This window comes from Sarcophilus harrisii, chromosome 3, assembly GCF_902635505.1.
Source record: "Sarcophilus harrisii chromosome 3, mSarHar1.11, whole genome shotgun sequence".
Lineage (NCBI taxonomy): Eukaryota > Metazoa > Chordata > Mammalia > Dasyuromorphia > Dasyuridae > Sarcophilus > Sarcophilus harrisii.
The window spans coordinates 501,112,756-501,136,252 of NC_045428.1; the positions used below are offsets into that span (position 1 = coordinate 501,112,756).

Consider the following 23,497-nt stretch of genomic DNA (forward strand, 5'->3'; position numbering starts at 1 on the left):
TTCAAGGACTACCTCAAAAATATCAAAGTTGGAAGACAAATTATAGACATCTGGTTCAATTCCTTAAGGAGAGTTCCCTCTACTATATCTCCAACAAGTAGAGCATATCAACAAGTAATTGTATCACTCAGCTCTCACCTACATAATGGGAACCTATTGCTGCCCTAGGCAGTCACTTCCTCTTTCGCATAGCTCAATTACATTTTTCCTTATATCAAAAAATTCTTATGAATAAGATAGCTCATAGAGCTTTATAGCACCTTATAGTTTATAATATTTTCCTTACAATAATCCTAGCAAAAAAAAATGAAACAAACAATAAACATTTATCAAGCACCTGGTGTGTGTACTGCACTATACTGGGCCCTGGGGATATACAATGATAAAAATGACTTAGATCCCGTCTCAAGGAGCTTGTAACCTTTTGAGATGGGGTCTGGATGTAAGGGGGAAGGACTATGATTTCCATATATATATATATATATATTTAAAGCAAAGTAAAGAGTGATAGGGATAAGAGAGAGATCTATATAAAGAACTCAAAACCTATCTGAGGATGGAGAGAACATTTTAAACTAAAAAGATCAGTAGAAGCTACACAAAGAAAATGGAATTTGAGCTAAGCCCTGAAAATATAAAATCAGGAATGATTCAAGGTACAGGAAATGGATTATACAGAAGCAGAAGACAGAATGTCAAATTTGAGGAAAAGCTATTTTTTCCAGAAAAAATAGGTGGATATCATTTAAAATGAAGATGGAAAATTAGCTTGGAGAAAAACTGACTAGGCAGATAAAGGAGACATCTGTATCCAGGTTATAAATGAACACATGAGAATGGAAGAGAGGGGTGAGAATCAAGAGAGACAAGAGCTTAAATCAAAGTTTTATGGGTAACATAAGGGGCAAAATCTGATGAACTGGCAAATGAGACTGAAAAAGGATACTTAATGTAGAAATGGAGTCAAGATGGTAGAGTGGCAAAAAGCAGTGAGGTGAATTCTCTACTCCACAAACTATTTCAAATAGAACTAAAAGAATGCAACAGACTGAATCCCTGAGGAAATTCAGGAGAAAAAAAAAAAATCACAATAAATTCTTTGTCCATCCCCACTTGGCAAAGGAATAAAGGGAAGTCTAAAGACAAGATAGGGCAGGAAAATGCCATGAGAAAAAACATTCCATTGCTCATAGAGAAGCTATGTATCAGAGCAATAGGAAACTTCATTCACATACTGGCACGACAAAAGGGAGAGCAAGAGATTTGTTGCTTACTATATAGTCCCCAGGTCACAGATCCAGGGAGAACCAAGAAGGGGATCTGTGCATGGTTGTGACATTCTTATGTAGGAAGGCCCTGGACAGTATAATGAGAAAGAAGGAAGTTCAGAAATCAGGAGCAGTAATGGTATGGGTCCAGCTCCAAGATAGAACAAGGTCTCACTTCCAGCATCTAGTCCAGTCTACAGAGGAATAACTAAGGCAAGAATCCCAAATCAAAGAGAAGCCCTACACTATGAGCTAACGGAATTTTCTACCTGGTAGAGTCCTGTATCAGGTTTCTTACTGAGACCCAAAGTCACATCTGGAATTTGAAAAACTCAGTCTGTGATGGAAACTATCAGACCACTTTAGAAGCACTAAAAGCTTACTGGTTCTCAGTTTGTTGGTGAGATTTTTCTTAGAATAAGACAGTATTCCATATCTCAAGAAACCAGCAATAGAATTAGTTCAGACTTCTCTTCAAGAAATAAAGCAAACTCCAGCCCTAGCACCAAATCCAAAGTCAGGACATGGGCTTAGAAGAAGAGCCAAACAAACAAGCAAAAAATAACCCAAACATAATGAGCTAATATGGTGTTATGGATTATTAGAACTTAAACATAGAAGAGAATAACTCCAAATGTCTACAAGCAAACCTTGTAGGAGAGGAGACAGGAAAGGAGGGGGGAGGAGGAGAGAGAGAGAGAGACAGAGAGACGGAGAGACAGAGAGAGATCATTAGCAATCCTTGAGAAAGCAGTTTCAGTAAATGAGTGGATTAGAAGCCATATTGCAAAGAGAAATAGAGGCAATTGATAAGCAATTATGAAGAGCAAAGTACCTGCTAGGCTCTAATAGGTACACAAAGATAAAAGTGAAACTTGGCCTCAAAGAACTTACATTCTAATGGGGAAAACAGTAAATACATATACAAGTTTGTGCAGGACAAAGACAACATAAATATTAGGTAATTTGGGAAGGGAAGATACCACCAGCTTGAAGGATAAGGAAGTTTCATGTAAGTGACGGCAATTCAGTTGTGCCTTGAAAAAAAAACCAGGAATCCAAGAGGCAGAAGTGAGGAAGGAGAGCCTTCTAGACCCGGGGCGCAGTGGAAGAAGCATCACACATGAGCACCACCAAATCTGATAATGGCTGGAGCTAGAGTGAATCAAAGGAAGAGAAGTATAAAACTGTAAAGAGAAGAAGATAGCGCCATAGTTTATCTTCTCTCTCTCTCTTTATAAATATATATACATATATATATACATATACATATATATATATATATATATATATATATATATATACATATACACACACACATATATATATCCTCCGGGTAAAAAGGATTTTAGAATTGGAAAGGATCCTTAGCAGGCACCTAATTCAACTCATATTTGAAAAAGAATTCCCATTACAAGAGACACAAGAGATTACTATATCTGTGCTTGAAGACCTTCAATGATAACAAACATCACTTCATGAGGTAATGTATTCCATTGTTGAATAATTGTCAGTGTTAATGTCAATCTTTTTCGGACATTAATTCCAAATTTGCCTCATCTCAATTTCTATCCATTCCTCCTGCTAATAGGGCTACTCAGAAAAAGTCTAATTTCTTTTCTATATAATAGTTTTTCAAACTTAATACAACTATCACTCCCTAAATCCCCTTTCTCCATTTGAAACATCCTTCTTTTCTTCAACAAATCTTCAAATGATATGGACTTCAGGCCTTTTACCAATCTAGTTGCCTTTTTGCAGATAACCTCTCTATCATGAATATTCTATCTAAATCTGGTCCCCAGAATTAAACACAATTCTTCAGATGAAAATTTGACTAATGGGACTATCCCTTCCTTATTCTTGAGAGCTGTGATTGTCATTGTAGACCAAGATACATTAGTGTTTTTGGTAGCCTTTAACAAATCACTGACTCATAAAAAGTTTGCAGTACATTAAAACCCCTAGATTGTTTCAAACAAACTGTTTCCTAAACCTTATCATGTCCTTAGGAAATTGATTTTTTGAGCCCAAATAGACTACAAATTTGTCCTTATAAAATTTCACCTCCTTAGATTCTGCCTAATTTTCCAGTTTCTCAATATCTTTTTAAATCTTTATTATTTCATGTTTAAGAATTCACCAGTCAATAAGTACTAAATATCTTATTATGTAGAGAAAAGAATGATGAAACAGGTCCCTTATCCTAAAGATTTAGCTGGATAGGTAAAATGAATTATAGGAAATTATTTTAAAACAATTAAATGCTAAACCCCAACATATCATTGAGGTGACTTAGATTTGAAAATCTATAAGGTCTGGGATGGCAAAAGTAGAAAGAAGCTCATGGCAGCTGAACGAAGGCCAATGAACTGGGAGGGCAGAGTTAAATGCCTTGCCCAATGTCACACAGCTAAATGCATGAGGCTGAATTAGAACTCAGGTCTTCTTGACTACAGGTGCAACACTCTGTGTACTGTTGCACTTATCTATACCACAATAGGTGGTCACAATAATATCGGCTTTTCAGAATCAGAATGGATGTCAACCATATATACTTACTGGGAACTTTCATAGGGGAGCCAAGATTTATCGTGTTGTCAGCTGCACCCACAGCAATGCCATTCACAGGAGAGCCACAATCTGCAACGACACCCAAGCAGGCTGATCGCCCACAATCCCAAAGTCGAGCAGTCCCATCTCGAGAACTGGAAACCACATTTCTTCCTCGATCAACAATAGCTGTATCCAAGATACCTAGCAAGAGAAAAACAAAAGTGGGGGTCTAAGATGAAGGAAGGAATGTTCAGAAGCTAACTAAATGAATTTAAAGACATAAAAGCATTAATTCTGTCAGAGCAAACTGACCTCTCTGGATTAATTTTTTTTCAGTCTAATATCCTAGGAAAGCATGCTGCTTCAGTAACAATCCTCCCCATGCTAAAAAGAAAAGCAATGTTTTTGAGATCATAATAGAATACTACTTTAAACTACAAAAATTTTATATTTTCAAAAGCACTTTTCCACATTCATTACCTTGTCCGATTTTGAGAATCTATGTAAGGAAGTTAGGACTGGAACACCTGAATCTTACTCCTAGCCTTGGAACTTACTAGCTGACCACAAGGAAAGCACTTATAAAATATAAAGCTTAAGTGTGTATGTGGTAAAGAGGGATAAGTGGAGAGAAATATAACATAAAACTTAAGTTGTTATATAAGTGAAAATGTGGGCTAGCTATCTTTGACCTTTGCCTAACCAGGTGTGCAACCTTAGTAGTATAGAAATATTTGGACTGACAGAATTGGAACCACACTCCATCTCTATTAGTGCATTTATGATCTGGGCAAGTTGGTTCACAGGTTTCCAGCTGGAAGGGGCCTCCAAGGAAATCTTGTCCAAACCACCCCTTTCTTTTAACAGAGATTCCCAGAGGGCTATGTCAAGCCCACACAAATGGCAGACAGCAGTCCCGGCCTCCTTCAGCTGCAGGACACTGCAGTTAATTACTTTAAGCTTCAATTTCCTCTTCTCATAAAATGAGGAGTTTGAACTAAATGATCTTGAAGTTACCTCTAGCTGACATTCTAAGATTCTATAATCATGTAAGGACAGAATACTTTTTGGCAAGGGAAATTTTTATTTTTCCTTTTACTGATTAAAATAAAGGAAAGAGGAGGGATGCCTTCCTATAATTTAAAGTAATAGGGAATTACTTCTAGCTAGCCTGATGCAGAACCTTATGTGACTTTAGATATCAAGCTGCCATGAAGCCTCCAGGCTATAATACATCATTCTTTGCAAAAAGATTTGATTCTAAGTTATAATTCATATTGAATTATGACAATGATTAAGAATTATCTTTAAAAATTTAATTTAAAATACTTATAACAGCTCTTTTCTCAGGACAAAGAGCTGAAAATTTAGGGTATGCCCATCAATTGGGGAATGGCCAAAAAAATTGTGGTGTGTGATTATGGTTCTTTTTTGTTTGTTTGTTTTGCTGCTGAGGCAATTGGGGTTAAGTGACTTGCCCAGGGTCACACAGACAACGTGGTGTGTGATTATGACAGAATACTATTGTTGGGAATGATTAGCAAGGGTGCTCTCAGAAAAACCTGGCAAGTACTCTATGAGCTCAAGCAAAGTGAAATATACTGTGAACAAAGTAATAGGAATATTGTGAGAAGATCAGCTGTGAATGACTTTGCTATTCTCAGTAATACAATGATCTTGTGTTCCAAATTTTCCTCCATCCTTCTCTCATCTCTCTCCTTCCCAAGACAGCAAGCAACTTGATATAGTTTAACATGTATAATTCTTCTAAATATATTTCCATATTCATCATATCATGCTTTGCAAGAAAAATCAAATAAGGAGCAGCTAGATGGTGCAGTAGATAGCGCACCAGCCCTGAAGTCAGGAGGACCTGAATTCAAATCTGATCTCAGACACTTAGCACTTCCTAACTGTATAACTCTGGACAAGTCACTTAATCCCAATTCCCTCAGCAAAAAAAGAAAGAAAGAAAAAGAAAAAGAAAAAGAAAAAGAAAAAGAAAAAGAAAAAGAAAGAAAGAAAGAAAGAAAGAAAGAAAGAAAGAAAGAAAGAAAGAAAGAAAGAAAGAAAGAAAGAAAGAAAGAAAGGAAGGAAAAGCAAGAAAGGAAAAGGAAGGAAGGAAGGAAGGATGGAAGGAAAGAAGAAAAAGAAAGAGAAAAAGAGAGAGAAAGAAAGAAAGAAAAAGAAAGAAAGAAAGAGAGAGAGAAAGAGAAAAAAAGAAAAATCAGATAAAAAGGGAAAAAATGAGAAAGGAAAAAAAACAATAGCAACAACAAAAGGTGAAAATATTATGCTTTAATCCACATTTAGTCTCCATTGTTCTCTCTCTAGATGCAGATGGTATTTTCCATTCCAAGTCTCTTGTAATTGTCTTGATTCATTGCATCAAAAATTTATCACAGTTTTTCATCACATAATTTTGTTGTGACTATGTACAATGTTCTTTTAATTCTAGAGCAATATATTTCAAAGAACAAACTTCGTTTGAAGTCCTGGTACTGACACTAGCATACTTACTAGGCAAATTACTTTACCTGAGTCTTAACTCTTCCATTTGTGAAATGGTCATTTTCTTTTGTGGAAAAATATGACCCAAATAAGGGACTGTTAAGTCAGCTGGCCCTTAATTCAATGTATGATGTAACTTAAAAACCCAATCTTTTTATATAGGAGATTTGAAGACAGCAATATCTGGATTGAAAACATTCAGTAAATCTACTTCCTCTCCTCTCACTTCTCCACATTTACCATCTGTTTACCTAGTCACTTAAATAAAACAGATCTATTCAAAATTACCAGGGAGCAGTAGAATAACCAAGGCAGGAATTCCAGATCAAAGGAGAGCTTGTAGTTTTGTTACTTTGACTTAGCAACACTTTTCAGGTAGCTGATAGTGGCTGAGTCCAATAAAAGTCTACCAGTACCCAACTAGGAGGTATTGCTCAGACCCAAACCCATGTCAAGACCTTAGAGAACTCAACCCAAGAGAATAGTGCTCAATCTTCTCCCTGAAAAATCACATTGTGGTAACACTGAAAATTTGTAGGTTCCCAATCTGAGCTATCTGAGACATGGAAATAATATAACACTCTATGCCCTGAGAAAACAGCTAAAAGATTAGCAAGATGACAAAAAACAAGAGGAAGTATGGCCCAAACATTCTCTGCTGAAGTGTACAGAGCCTGGAGGCAACATAAAATTCAAATTCAAATTGTATGCAAGAAGAATTAGTAGATAAACAAAAAAGAATTAATTCTACCATAAAAAGTTATTTTGGTGGAAAGACTTGTATGAACTAACTTGTAAAGTGAAGTGAGCATAACCAAGACAATGATTTATACAATGACAATAATACTGTGAAGACAACAATAATGAGATGCTTCAGGTCAGTTCCAATGATCTTGTGATGAAGAGAGCCATCTGCACCCAGAGAGGACTGTGAGAACTGAGTATGAATCACAACAGTGTATTTTCATTCTTTTTGTTGTTGCTTGCTTGCATTTTATTTTTTTTCTCATGTTTTCCTTTTTGATCTGATTTTTCTTGTGCAGCATGATATTTGTGGAAATATATTTAGAAAAATTGCACATATTTAACACATATTGTATTACTTGCTGTTTAGGGGAGGAGATAGGGGAACAGAAGGAAAAAATTTAGAATACAAGATTTTGTAAAGGTGAATGTTGAAAATTATCCATGTATATATTTTGAAAATAAAAAAGCTTTAACCTTAAAAAAAAAATACTGTGAAGCAAATAACTCTGAAAAACTTAGAAACTGATCAGTGATCAATCATGATTCCAAGGAATTCATTGTAAAACATATTATCCACCTCCTAATATATGAAGGACTCAAGAGTACAGAATGAGACATTTTGTTTGGATATGGTAGATGCAGGGATTTGTTTTGCTTGACTACATATTTGTAACAGGAGATATTTTCCTCCTTTCTCAGTTGATGAGAGATGCAAAAGATGAATTTTTACTGATTAAAAAAAAAACTGTCTTAAGTTTTTAAAAATTTATCAGTGATTTTTTTTTAAAGTTTTCTTTTTCATTATGAATTGAACACAGATGTTCAAAACACAAATAGAAAAGAGATTGAATATACAATTGTGAAGTTCTAATATAAAGATTGTATTTTAAAGCATATATTAAATTTAACCTGGTAGTAACAAAATTACTTTGTTTTTCTGTCTCCTTATGAACTTGCTGCTTTCTTCCATGTATTTTTACTGTGTCATTGGTATTTTCCTTCTTTGTATCTTTTTTTCCCCATCTTTGTTACTACTCATCAACTCTCTTCCCTTCTCCCAGACCGAAAGCTCTCCCTTGTAACAAATAATTACAACCAAGTAAAAAAAACATATTGCCTATGTCTGAACATGCAAGTCTCATTCTGTAGTTCATCAACCTTTTGTCAAGAAAGAAATGCAAAGATTGCTTTATCATCAATTTTCTTTAATCCTGACTGATCACTGTATTGATTAGAGTTCTAAGTCTTCCCCAGTAACCTCTTAACTGTCAAATCTGAAGGTCTTTTTTCAGTAGTTATCTTCCTGATCTTCTTACAACACTTGGAAATGATTATCCTCTCCTAAATACTCTCTCCTTGTGAGCCATCTATCTGCAGAGAGAGGACTATGGGAACTGAATCTGGATTACAACATAGTATTTTCACCTTTTTTGTTGTTGTTTGCTTTTTTTTCCCCTTCTTGATCTGATTTCTCTTGTGCAACATAATAAATGTGGAAATATGTTTAGAAGAAAAAAATACTCCATGGTTGTTTTGGAGTTTTTTGTTTTGTTTTTGATGCTTCTTCCTACTGGTATTCTTCCTACTTGTCTGCTTCTTCTCAGGCTCTTGACTGACTCATCTTCCATATTCTGTCCTCTAATTTTTTTTTTTTTAAGATTTAAAATTTGTAAAGATTTTTTTTATTATAGCTTTTTATTTACATTTTTTATTTTTATTTTTATTTATTTACTTTATTTATTTATTTTATTTTTATTTATTTACAAGATATATGCATAGTTAATTTTTCAGCACTGACAGTTGCAAATCCTTTTGTTCCAACTTTTCCCCTCCTTCCTCCCACCCTTTCCCCTACATGGCAGGATGACCAATACATGTTAAATATGTTAAAGTGTAAGTTAAATACAATATAAGTATACATGTCCAAACAGCTATTTTGCTGTACAAAAAGAGTCGGACTTTTATATAGTGTACAATTAGCCTGTGAAGGAAATCAAAAATGCAGGCGGTCTGTCCCCTAAGTATGAATATACACCAAGATTTTCTACTGGTCTCTCTTCTCTCTCTACAATATCTGATCTGCTAATCACACAATGCAACATAGATATAATTTACATCTGTCTTGCCTATTACTCCCAGAGTTATTGTTTTTGTCCTAAGCTCCAGTCTCACATGACTCAATAGGCATTCCAAAATGCATGCTCCATAAACATCTCGAACTCAATACTTTTAAAATAAGAACTAATATTTTTCACCAAATCCAAACCCCTTCCAAGCTTCCCTGTTTCTGCTGGAACATCAACAATCCTTCCAGATTCACTATCTTAATATTATCCTAAACTTCTTCCTCTGCTATTAGATTTTATTGGTTGCTATATCTTACCATTTCTACTTCTACAACATATTTTGTGCTTTCCTCATTTACACAGCCACCAGCTTAGTTCGGGCCCTCCTCACCTCTCATCTAAATTACTGCAATGTCTCTGCCTCAAGTCTCTCCCGAGTCCAATTTGTCACTATGTCAAAACCTATTTAATCCAACTCCAAGAGTTCTTTGCTGCCTCTAGGATAAAATACTTTTTTTTGTTTTACTTTTAATGCCCTTTACAATCTAGCTCCAATCCATTTTTTGGCAGCCTCAATACGCATTATTAATCTTCTTGTACTCTATGGCCTAGTCATATTAGTGTACACTTTTGGTTTTGTCTTCTATAAAGTAACTTATATTGGTTTCTGCCATTACATTCACAGATATTAAACTGACCAATCATTTAGAATTTCTTTTCTAGAATGCTGTTCTAAAATATTTTCATTTGAGAAAATACTTCTGTGTTTAAGTTGGAGGTAAAGTATATAATGGCTTCCCAAATTTATTACAGTACATTTTTACTTCAGTTTCAATTACTAACAACCTCTATGCATGGATTTACATGTATTCAATAATATATATTTGAATATAATCTGAGATGAAGAAAACTAGCCTGGAAAGCAGGTCAAGATGCTCAATCTGTTCCTAGTACCACTTAAGAGGTCTCAGAATCGCAAGACGAGAATGCTCATAAAGTCAGGTTGCCACATGATTGACAAAGAATATTTATATATAATTTGGGGCTCTCTGCAAAGACCCCATGTAAATATATTTTATTACTAAAATCACAAAATAAAGAATAATAAATTCTTTTCCCTCTCAAAAGAAAACGAGGAAATAAGCCCAGAGAGCAAAAAGAACCTCCTCATGCTCACACAGGTAGTGAGTAGCAAAGCCATGATTCAAACCTGGGGTTTTCTGCTGCAAATTATAGGCTCTTACTACTTCATCAGAGATTATTCAGTTTCAGAACAAAAGAGAAAGAAATTGTTCCTAAAACACGCTGTACTTCTGGGGGCCCTAAGTGAAGTATCTGGAAAAAGGACCCATCATACCTCCTTTGTGACCAATGAAGGTCACCACGCAGTTGGCATCCTCTGCTGACCAAATCTTCACCTGTGCATCCATTCCCCCACTCAGAACCACAAGGCCTGATGGGAAAAACCTGCAACAATTCACATCAAATACATGTCCTTCCAGTATTCTCTGGAAAAACAAAAGAAAATGCCATGCTAGTTCTCTTGTCTATCTTTTAATATTTTCTTACCCCCAGTCTCTATATGGAAATAAAAATAACAGACCCATTAAAGAAGGGAAAGTATTAAATTGTGGATATCTGAGGAATCTTAAGAGTCATCATGAATATGGAGGTAGCAGATAACTTGCTTTCTCTGTTATTGGTTGTCATCAATTTTAATTGTTTAACTTGATGTGTTTCCATCTGAGTTCTCTTTGAACATCTTAAGTCTTAAAGGTTATGAGAGCATAGTGCAAGCTCTAGCACATCCCATCAAGCAGAAAAGACTTGGAAGACAGACCGAGCAACAGTCTCTGTGCCATCTGCCATCTTAGGACCTGCTTAGCTAAGTTTGAAGAGATGCTTCACCAGGTAAGCCACAGAGTAGTGAATTTTTTAAGGTCATAGATCAATTTGCCAACTAAGACAAAGAACTTCAATCTACTCTAATGGAAGAAATATTCACACAGATGAAATCAGGCATACCTGGAAGTACTAAAACAGAAATGATATAAAATCTGCCTCCAAGGCTGATTCTAAGAGTAAAGAACTGTTGAGACTTGGGATTCCTTTCAACCAGCTATCCTCAGGCAGGTAAGCTTGACTGAAGTCCAGGTAATACTGTCAGAGCAATAGCCTACCCAGTCATCACAAAACTCAACACCTAAAAGGTGTTCACAGTCAAGATGTTGTTTATTTATTCATTATCTAGTCCTGCTTCTGCATGCTCTAACCTGATTTGGGTCTGATGGACCATAAAATATCCATTAAGAAGCTCTTCAGTTTAATAAATAAGAAAGAAGACTCCACTGAAAGACTCCCTTCTCTTTGAGAGAGAATGTTATCATAGAAAGTAGGCTAGAGTGGGAGCTAGAATATATGAAGTTTGTATCTGGAGTTAATACTGGAGGGACATGGAGTCTTAAGCAAGACTTCTCTGAGCTTCCATTTCCTTATCTGTAAAATGGGCATAATATCTGTGTCACCTACCTCATAGGGGTATTGTGAGTAAAGAAAATAAACCTTCATATACTATATAAATGTGATCTATTATTATGAGGAAATATAGAAAAGTGGAAATAAAACTGAATTGGGAGACAAGAGCTAGAACTGATTCCTAGCTGTGCTACTTATTACCTGTGTGACCTTGGTTAGTTCATTTTACTCTGGGCCTTAGTTTCATTTTCTATAATACTGTTATTATTATTATTACAACTGAAGATAATTATGTCAGCATCCTTTGAGTATGATTTAAGTAGAGCTACCCCTCTAGCCTCACTCCCCTCATGCAACTGCCACTACCATCAGCAATAATTCATAATTGCTTCTTGAACTACTGTTAGGCAACAATTGGTTCATTCACATACTCTGAGCTCTCCATTAGCTGCCTGCCAGATTTTCATGGTCCCATCAGTACTGGTGGATACTCCAAGGCCTCCTCCACTAGAAATGTCCAGGCATGTTATCTGTTCAGAAACAAAATACTTCAGGTTACAAATTTTAATGTGTTCCATTGCATATGACACAGGACATTGTGCTTGATTTTCCAACATCTTCCAAAGCTGTATCAATCCATTCATATAACTAACTACTGTCCCTCCTCTCCCAACTTATTAACTAAATCCTTATTATCCAGGGGCTTGGTAGGATGCTGCCACTTCCTCAAATAGTTAACAATCATTCATTAGGTGTCACTTGTGTACACAATTAAAATACTGGGGAAACAAAGATGGCAAATGACCCAGTATTCAGTCTTCAAGGAGCACACAATGAATAATGGAGGTAAGATATTTAAACAAATTCAGCCTAAAGAAAGTGCTTCCTATCACATCGGTACTCTCTTGTTCAGTTAAATCTCCCAACCCCAATGTCTAGGCTATTGCTTTGAATCTCTTGCTATCATCCTTAAAAAAAAAAAAAAAAAAAGAAAAGAAAAAAGAAATAAATCTTTCTATTGTTGTAGTAAAAGAGTCCATCAATCAATAAGCATTTATTAAAGTGCATACTCTGTGCCAAACATCAGGAGTAGCTTGAGGGCTACAAATACAAAATAAGAAACAATCCCTATTGTGAAGACATATGAGTATATAAAAAATGAATATAAAAAGAATGACTATAAATAAATAAATAGTAATTTAATACAAACTAATCTAGGAAGAGGACATGCGTTAATGGTCAGAAGAAATTAGGGAAGGCTTCATGGAGACCATAGTGCCTGAGCTGCATCTTGAAGCCAAGATGAGGAGGGAAAACATTCTAGGTATCAGAATGACTACTGCAAAGGCACAGAGATGAGTGGTAGAGTTTCATGTGAAGAACAAATGAAAAGGCCAGTTTGGCTAGAATGCATAATGTGGAAGAGGGAATTTCAGGAGTTGCTATGCTGCATCAGGGACAAGTGACCACTCAGAACCAGAAAGTTTAAAAAACAGAGAGTCCTTTTACCAAAATCATATTTTAGTCCTCTCAGGTAGAAACAATTCTCAAAACAATTTCAAAACAGTTTAGAGGATTAAACCTAAAACATGTAGGTTAAAAAAGCAATCAACCAAGAGGATCCTGAGAGTCTCAGGGGCTTCCTACCAAAATGTCAAAAATTATTTTTATACTTATCCTGCCCAAGGGCTTCTAGGTGGGTCTTAAATCAATCTACCCACAGGCAAAATGAAAACAAATGTCCCAAGTCTATACTTTTTTCTATAATTTTCTTGCTTATAGAAAGAAAATCCAGCTCATGTGAGAATAGAGAGATTTAACTCAGATCTTTCCAGTTTCTGGCCCATAACATTCTTTCTCCAACCCCTGGTCATCAATACCAAAGGCAAGTGGCCAGGGTCACAAAAGCCAACTTAAGAGCACAAAACATCCACCTTCTCATACATAGCTAAGGAAGAAGTATCAAAACAACAAAAAGGACCCTATTTCCTGTTGCTGGCCCTACTTCTGACTTGCCCTGTTGAACAGAACTTGCCCCAACCTGCTTATCCCTTATTAATGAGGATTGTAACAAGCAAGAAAATTATTGTATGGACTTGGGGCAGTTGGAGTTAATTTTGACCCTAGATAGATCATTCTACAGCCAAACTGTGGATCTTTTGAGCAAGATGAGTATAAAAGCAGTTTTTAAGATTTTTGAAATTAATTCCTGAGATCTTAGGGTCCTCTTGCCGACTGATTTTTTTCAGCCTTCTTTCTGCAGTGCTTGTGTATTTTTATCTTCTAGACTGCTTAAGAATTGCTCAATACAATTTTAGTAAAAGTACTTCCCACTGAGTAGTTCATTGTATCAGATGCAGGAGAGTTAGGACATTTAGCCTGTTAGCTAAAATAGCATGTCAATAATCTGGGCTTTTGTTCCTTCGGCTTATTCAGACTTAAGGATAACTGCAATAACTTTTAAAGAAACATTCACCAAACTTCTACTACAGAGAGTATTGTTTAATGAAGTTTATTATTTTTTTCTCAAAGGCAATATGGAGCTTTTGGAATTGAGTAGAAAATCATATGGTCACATCTATTTTTAAGAAAAATCACTTTTGGGGCAACTAGGAGGCACAGTGGATAGAGCACTAGCCCTGAAGTCAGAAGGACCTGAGTTCAAATCTGGCCTCAGACACTAACATTTCCTAGCTGTGTGACCCTGGACAAGTCACTTAATCCCAACTGCCTCAGCAAAAAAAAAAAAAAAAATTACTTTGGCTGAAGTATATAAGAAGAACCAGAGTGAGACAAAACTTGAGAAAGAAATCTTTGAGGCAAGAGGTGACAAGGGCCTGAATTAAAGGTAATAGCTACATACAAAGAAAGGAGGGACCAGATTTCAGAGTTGTGAAGATACAAAAGGCAATATTTGACAAATGTTCAACATGTAGAGTGAAGAAGGGTGAGGTTATTTTGAGATTAGCAGCCTGAGACAAAGGAATGACAATGGTGCTTTGAATAGAAATGATGAAGTCTGAAGAAGGAAGAGTTAGTTCATTTTTGGACTTGCTAATTTTAAGACTATCTCAAGTACCCAATTTGAAAAGTCTATAATAAACAATTGGTTATGTGTGACTAAAACTTAGAGGAGAAACTAAGAATATATAAATATATAGAACTGTGATTCATCTGCCCAGAGAAGGTAATTAAGTCTATGGGGAATTGATTAGATTACGGGGAGGGGGGGTGGTAAAGAAAGAGAAAGATCATGCATAGGACAGAACCTCAAGATATGTCCTTTGTTAGGGAGGGCACAATGAGCCAGCAAAGAAGGCTGAAAAAACACATAGATTATTATGAGAAGCAGCAAAGTAGTGTCACAAAAACACAAAGGAGAATGTCCAGGAAAAAAAAACCCAGTGGTCATCAGTGTCAAAAATAGCAAAATGGTCAAGAAGGAGGAAGATGGAGAACTCTTTTAGACTTGGTATTAATGAAGTGGGTTGTGGTCCCTTTAAGAAACTGATTTGTGATCCTTTCTGACTGAGAGTACTTCCAGCCCCTCCTGGTTGATGCATTATCAATTCAAGAAGCTAGGACCTTTGATTCATAAATCCTGGTTAAAAGCACCCCTTTTGAATTCCAATAGAAAATCTGGGCTTATCCCAGCTCCCCACCCGATCTGAGCCAACTTGGGATTCCACCCATGGACCCCTTTAGCTAAATCTCTCATTATTAAAAGAGCCAACCTGGAGTCCTCTCTTTGCAGAGGGTCCAAACATGCCAGCACCATGTCTGGCACCCCAAGGATTCTCTGCCCACTGGAATACTGTTTCTAGTGCCCTCCTCTCTTTATCCTCACCTATTTCCTTAACTAGACTTTAACCTTACTTCCAATCTCCATAATAAACCTCTTTTATCAATCTAGATTTTCGAGTCTGTAAATTCCTTTACAGGGCACTCGTACATCACCATTAGACCTCATTTAACTCCCTGACCACCAGAAACCCTAATTTCATTTGGGTATCCTAGATCTAAACCTCATCATTAAGAGATTACCAAGAACTCTGGAGAGTGCAGTTTTAGTTGAGTGAATCAACTAGAAATCAGAATGAAAAGAGCCAAGGAGGCCCAAACGAGAGGAAGCATGTAAAGACAGGCAGTATAGATTGGAAAGAAACCAGAGCTAAAGTATCACTACTTCAGGCTCTTATTAACCATGTCACAAGGGCCAATCTCTTTGAGCTTCACTTTTGTCATCTGTAAATCAGGGATAATGATATGAATGCCTAAGTAGGAGGGATGGAGGATGGGAGCTGCAATTGAGAAGATAAGTTCAGATCAGACTTCAGACACCAACTATACAACTGAAACTAAGTACACATTTGTGACTGGCTACTGATAAGGGAATAATTTTCAGAATCAGATGTGTAGAGTCAGATTAGTACCTAATTAATAAAGGGAAAAAAAATCAGAAAGGTAGTGTAAAGCAACTGCCTCAAAAAGGAGGTAAAAAGGGTCCCGAAACTCCCACAATTTGATTTCCTTGCCAAATGAGGGGGGAGACATGGGAATTAAGAGCTACAGTAATTTGAAATACAAGTTTCACACTGAATTGAGATTTTGGTGTAAGAATATTACAACCTTCCTCCCAAACAAACAAACCCAGAAGCATCAAAGGAAATTAATTTTTAAAAAATCCATATAAATCCAAGATCACAAAAAAGCTAAGTTCCTACACAATTCAAAATGCTAAGGAGTAACTGAATCAACTTAAGTGCCAGGAGCATTGAAAATGGAACCAGAAAACAAACAAGATATCTCAGAAGACATGCACAAATAGATAATATTCAAAGAAATTAAGAAAAGAAACCTACTGATTTAGATGGCAACATCAAAGGTCTTAGGGGAGCTAGGCTCTCTTTCATAAAAAGAAGGGCACCAGAATAAAAAATCAAGAATTGCAAAGAGAAACAAATTCCTTTATCCAGCCTCCAGATTACACAAAAAGATAAGGGGAAGCATGTTCCCACAAGAAAAACCAGCATACATATAAATTAACAAGCTAAAAGCTTGTCAGCATTCTGATCAGTGTATTCTAGGGGCATCTGAAGCCTGGCTCATGGAAGTCCAAAGTGTTCTGATAAAGAAACCCAGATTTTTGAGCATGGACTTAAAGCTGAAAGAGTTCAGACTATGAGAGGACAGAGCTTTGACCTACAAGATATTTGGTGAGCATGAAGATTGCAATGTTCTGAATCGGGATGATACACATTAGCTTGAAACCCACAATGGTTCTGAGTGCAGGCACATGCAAAAAGGCAAAAGCTAGTCACAGGAGTCCAGGAAATGAGAATCAGTACTAGACAAGGATTACCCTGTCCAAGAATGAAGAGAACAGCCCAGCCTTATCATAAAGATCCAAAGCAGAAATTGAGGAAGGAAATTAACAGTAAATTAGAATAAGATAATGAGCACTACCAAAAAATGCTATGAATCCTGGCTTCAGGTCAGCAGAGAATGGTATTACTGCTGCCACAACAGACACATGATGGCACAGAGTGATATGATGGCCACTGGTATGTGCACAGCCTTTTTCATCATCTAATGTATTTACTTTGACCACAAGAGATGGAAGAAGGAATGAGTTCAAGAAGAGAGTACAAGAGTGAAGAAAGAAACAGAAGCTTGCTAAAGAGAGAGCTGAGTATTCCAAGTTACCTGACCTTAAAGATGCAAAAGTTATTCAGTTCTTCCTTAAAGAGCTATAACTTGGGGAAGCATTACTAGCCCAAGGTGAATACGAAAAGGGTATTGGCCACTTGACAAATGGCCACCATAGCAGTTGTTCCAAGTTTTATGGCAAATACTTTTACCACCAGCGTTCCAGCTGCTTCTAAGCTAGGCCTGGCATGGTGTTAGCCTCAGTTGGGGTTTGTGACTGGAATGTTCAGAACCATACAATAATGATACCTCTGAAATCAGATCCAGAATAGAGTTGTTTACCTCAGTCACATCAGCTAAATTTACTTCCCATTAATATCCAAAGAAGGCTACAGTCTGGCCTGGGGAAGCTTTGTGTGACCATGTGGCATCTAACACAGAAAACAGCAGAACAATTCATTTAAGATCATAAAATTTAGAGCTATAAGAAATAAAGTCTTCTGGTCCAAATCCCTTATTTCCGAACTGAGCCACTGAGAACTGATATAAGCCTCAGGGACACATAGCTAATAAGTATCAAAATCTCCTGATTCCCAATGTCTTCCTCCTCCAACACATATTCTATTTCCAGTAACAGCTTCATATATGACAAAGAAATCAGTTTTCACCAATTATAAATATGTCTATACCATCTCACTAGTAAAAATGAAAAATTCCAATATTTTCCTATTTTTCTTTTTGTTCAGTCAAATACTTACACTCTTTGCATGAATTCTGGAAAATGTGGTATGTGGTGCCAAAAATTTGGAAGAAGCATTTTCCTTTGGACATGAAATGTGAATGCTTTTCTAAAGGAGGAGAGAAGATAAAATCCTATCAATAAAGCAATTCTAGTATAAATTATATTTCATTAACAAAATATTTAAATGTCTATTTATAGGAAAATTTGCCCCTTTAAGGTCTCCCACTCTAGTTCTTCCTCACATAAATACAAGCATGTATGCACATGTGTCTACACATGCACACACAAACACACACATATACACATACTCTCTCTCATGCAAGTGGCAATCCCTCACCAGAATTTATCATATTTTTCACTATGGCAGGGGGCTGCTAAGTCAATTTGCATAATGAAGACTATTATCTTCCCCAAACACTGCTATAGCTGATCTTTTGGCAAACAATGAGTGTTAACAAGCACAATCTCACTAAACTTCAGGGTTAAATTTCATACCCCTCTGCCAAAATACAAAGACAGTGGAAACAGCAGCATGGCCTCAAAATGGATTCCTGCCAAGCAGACGCATAATATACTACAACCTAAGGGGGCTTTGTCTTTTGTCTATTCTGATCTTAGTCATGTTAGGACAATCAAAGCACCAAAAAGATCAGAATATCGGCACTGAAAAAGACTTTAGAATCATCTAATTTTATAGAAACTGAGGTTTAGTTAGATGGTCATACAAGTAGTAGCATAATAGAACAAAGATTGAACCTTAGTTTTCAGTCTCCAAATTCAATCAAGACCAACCAAAGCAAAGAAAGCATGGCTTCATATGAGAACTTCACCCATATCAAGCCTAGGCACCTACCAGCTACAAATACTAATAATGGAAAAAAACTACATATCTCATTCTCCACCCCATACTTGTTACTGATTGTAAATGAGATCTGATTATTCTGGTAAAATCTAAAGGGATATGTGATCACAGGAAAAAAAACAATAAAATTATCCTAATAAATGAAGCCTAATTTTGAAAATTACCTGGTTATAGTATATACATAACAAATGCAATAACCTGAAGAGAGTAGTATAGTTATAAAAAATTGAAATCAAAGACATTATATGTATCAGAAGACACAAAAGCCTACCTTACTAATTTCATTCACAACAAATCCTTCTGAAGCTGTAATTTCTGGAATTCCACTGGAATCAATTCCCTGACAAGTTAATTTGCCATATAAAGTCGGTTTCCCTGCAACACAAATAAATAAAAAGTTTCTTAAACCATTAGGATTGAACATGTTTGATCTTGAAGGCCCAATCTTGACATCTGGAAAGGCAGGGAAGGATCTGGCCAGCAAGACAGGCAGGATATGGGGTTCAAAGGCACAGGATTAGGACATGAACGACTAACTGGCCTGGAAAGATGGGGATAGATAGATGTAAGACACAGTTCATTCAACAAACATTTATTAAAATGTTAAAAACAAAACAAAACAAAAACATGTTTCAGTGGAAATAGCACAATTTGTAATGGGAAGATAGGAGTTTAATTCTCAATTCAAGACATTCAGGTATGACTTCTCAAGCCCTAGAAACTTTTAAAAGAATGGTGATACTGAAGAGGGGAGCCCTGAAATTCACTCACTCTCACTCTCTCTCTCTCTCTTAGACTTTGGGGGTAAAGCTTGGGAAACTGCCTCAGAGAAGCTCTTCCCTGTGAGACCCTCCCCAGGGAATCAAGTGGTTTCATTCTGTTATCTGGGTGGGACTAGTTGAGTTCAAGAGGACTCCTACTTAGCCAGAGCTGGAAATCTAGATTTCTTTCCAACTCTATTGAGTTGGAGATTAGTCCAGGGACACTCATTCAAATGGAAAATTTCTACTCAATCCCCAAAATCTGTCTGATTCCAACTCAAACTGTCCACCAGCCCCCAGTCAAAGTTTCAGTTATAAAAGGAGGCAACTTGGGGCTCATTCCTTGCAGAGGGCCTAATCATGCCAAGGAACCTCTCTCTCCCTTTGGCATACAACCCTCTGCCCTCTGAAAAGATACTCTCTTTTCAGCATTATTCCCTCTTTATCTCTTTCATCTATTTCCCTAACAGGACCCCTATTCACTTTCTTTGTGAGGAGGATTTCTCTGCTCTCAGCCCCCACCAAAAGCTGACCTCTCAGTTCTAATAATAAACTTCTTTTGCTAATTTAACTTTTTGGGTTCGTAAATTCATTTACGAAGGACCTGCCCCTGCCCTGTGCCAAACCTCATCAATACTATTATTGGAAATATAAAGTCAGGAAAGATAACAAGATCATGAAATAAGTGGCCTCAAGACATTCTAACAGAACTATCCAAAAGGTAGTTGACAAGTTGGTTGACAATGGAACTGCTGAGAATGAGAAATAGACATACAGATTTGGAGAGCACTCTCAAAAATGTTATCATTAGGGACAGCTGGATAGTGCAATGGACAGAGCACCAGCCCTGAAGTCAGGAAGACCTGTGTTCAAATAGATCTCAGATACTCAATACTCCCTAGCTGTGTGACCCTGGGCAAGTCACTTTAACCCCAAATGCCTCAGCAAAAAAAAAAAAAAATTAACAAACAAAAAATGTTATCACTGAAGTCATAGGACTATCTAAAACTTATAAGCTCTTTTTGTTGAAAGAAAAGTAAGGACCAAGGAATACAGAATAAAGCACACATTATCAGACATTACTGTGATAACAGTTTGGTTTTGCTTAACTATTCACTTTATTATATTGAAAGATTCTATTTTTGTGGTTAGAGAGGTTACTGGGACATATGTTAAAAAAAAAAAAGCATCCATAAAACATTTTTTAAAAAGAAAAAATAATGCTTATGGGCTGACTAAAAAGCACAAGTAACATTTTGAATCAGTCACTGGCTTTGAGAAGGAAAGACAATGTGATGCCCCCTGATGTCCAGCAAGAGACTTTGGATATCATCAATATAATATGGGCAGTGAAGGACAATTGGGGAGCCTCTGAGGAATTCAATAGCAACAATGAGGATGAGGACTAGCTCATTAGGGAACCTAGAGGGAGCTGAGTGGTTGCATTTGAGGACTAGAATATCTTGCTATTTGAGGAAAGAGTAATGCTAAGAATATTCATAGGCATTACCTGGAGGGTGACAGCTGAGCCAGGCTTCCCCTTCATTCCTCCTGTGAAGAGACATAGTAGCCTCATTAGCTTAGTATTAAGGGGTATCAGAGGAAGAGATAGAAGAATTATAGAATTTCAAAGAAAATATTCTCTAATTTCCTTTCAGGAAGAAGTGACTATATCCTAACCTCCAATATCTCAGGAGCAAATCAGATCTTTCATACACTATAACACTTTAATTTGTATTAGTTTTGAGTAAATCTTATCTACAGATACCAGGAAGTAAGCTTCCTGACATTTCATACCTCCCTTAATCTTTGTATAGCCCACATAGACTAGCATGGAATATAACCAAATTGAATCCTCTCTGTAGCATTACAGAAAAAGTCATCTAATCTTCTTGGTAATCAGTTCACTTTCTCACAAGGTAAGTGTTTTATTATCTGAGCAAAAAAAATTTATTCACATAGAACTGAAAAATATCTATTGGACTTCAAAATTAAACAAATCTATTTAAGGAGTTTAAAGATCCTTCAGATACCTAAAGAGAACCATCATTAACTAATTCTTACCTAAGCAAAATAGAGAGATACAAAAATTTAACTTTATCCCTGACTCCTCACTCTCCCTTATCCCACATAATCCAGTTTGCCAAATTCTATCTCTACATCTTCACCTTTCTCCATCTTTCTACTCACATACTCAACAACCTAAAAATTCAGGCCCTCATCATCTTCCCCCTGAACAGTTACTGCAATTGTCATCTAATTGCTCTTAAGTCTATCAGCTTCCACATGGTGATTTTCCTAAAGGAGGAGTTATCACCTTAAACAATAAGATATAGGCACTCTTCTCCTCCAAGGTTACTTTGTATATGTTTTATATGCCTATGTAAGTGAAGAGAGGCAACTGTTTGTGTTACATTGGCATACTGCTGACAGGAGTGAACGCTGAAACTAGATTGGGGTCTCAGACTCCGAAAAGGCTGGGAAAAAGCATACTTTCCCAGACAAGCCTTTTCCAAGTTAAGTGGGGTCATTCAATTGAAGATCTTGGTCAAATCACCCACCCTTCATTGATATTTTAGGGGTGAGCAATGAGATCAACCAAATCATTTCCAATGGAGCAGTAATGAATTGAACCAGCTATGCCCAGAGAAAGAACTCTGGGAGATGATTAAAAACCATTACATTGAATTCCCAATCCCTATATTTATGCCCACCTGCATTTTTGATTTCCTTCACAAGCTAATTGTACAATATTTCAGAGTCTGATTCTTTTTGTACAGCAAAATAATGTTTTGGTCATGTATACTTATTGTGTATCTAATTTATATTTTAATATATTTTAACATCTACTGGTCATCCTGCCATCTGAGGGAGGGGGTGGGGGATAAAAAGTGAAAAATTGGAACAAGAGGTTTGGCAATTGTTAATGCTATAAAGTTACCCATACATATAAACTGTAAATAAAAGGCTATTAAAAAAAAAAAAAAAAAAAGCTATTTTAGGGGTGGCTCTGATCTCCTTCAGGAAATTTCAGACTGATTCAATTGGAGATCTTGGTCTGATAATCAGCTCAAACTGCCCCCCAACCCCCAGACCAGGATTTGCTGATAAAACTGGGCTCTATTTACACACTCTTTGTAAATCTCCTCATTAGGAATTTGCCCTTTAAGAGAATTCCTTCTTAGTGAACAACAAAACTTCCTTTTGCCACATATTTTGATTCCCGAATTTCCCTAATTTGAATTCTTTTGCATTTGGACCTGCATCTTTGCACAGAGGGGATCTCTCCCCCTTATTCCCACACTTCATCACTGCCAATGTAAGTGAACTTCTCTATCATTCAAAACTTCACTGTTTGCTATAATCAATAGTTCTGCATATGGGAAGTGTGGTGCTGATGGAGCACCTGTTTTATCTTAGTGTTAATTGTTCTGGGGTGTTAAGATCAAATAGAAACAGGACCATTTAACCATATAAGCATTTCTGCAGGCTGCATAACTTAGAAAAATATATTAATATTATCTCTATTTTATTGTATTTTTATTTTGTTAAATATTTCCCAATTATATTTAATCTGTTTCCAGCCACACTATGAAGTGTTGTACATATTTGATACCTCTGGTGTAATGGCTAGAGTACTAACCTCAGAGCCAGGAAGACCTGATCCAAAGCTCATCTCTGGCACATCCTGCCTTTGTGACACAGGGCAATTTCTCAATGCTCTGGACAGCTCTTTAAGACTGTAAATGGCACAGAATGGAGGACCTGCATTGGAATCTCTCAAGCAGGAACTCCTCATGGCGAAGATTTCAAAGTCCTGATCTTCATTCCTATGTATATATACACACACAGGCCATTTC

At 36.5% G+C, this 23,497-nt stretch overlaps 1 protein-coding gene across 2 annotated transcripts in view; it reads right to left on the minus strand.

Annotated features, from left to right (window-relative positions):
• PAAF1 (proteasomal ATPase associated factor 1) overlaps positions 1-23,497 on the minus strand; it is a 44,147-nt gene that overhangs the window by 17,980 nt on the left and 2,670 nt on the right. For both annotated transcript variants that reach the window (XR_002769817.2, XM_003764666.4), the window contains exons 2-7: positions 21,148-21,188; positions 19,148-19,251; positions 18,031-18,120; positions 12,055-12,153; positions 10,506-10,656; positions 3,831-4,025 (exon numbers count right to left, since the gene is read on the minus strand). Coding sequence is in view for 1 of the 2 variants with exons in the window: in XM_003764666.4 (XP_003764714.1) it covers positions 3,831-4,025; positions 10,506-10,656; positions 12,055-12,153; positions 18,031-18,120; positions 19,148-19,251; positions 21,148-21,188 (680 nt within the window). In the remaining variant the exon portion in view is untranslated. The remainder of the gene's footprint in view (positions 1-3,830; positions 4,026-10,505; positions 10,657-12,054; positions 12,154-18,030; positions 18,121-19,147; positions 19,252-21,147; positions 21,189-23,497) is intronic.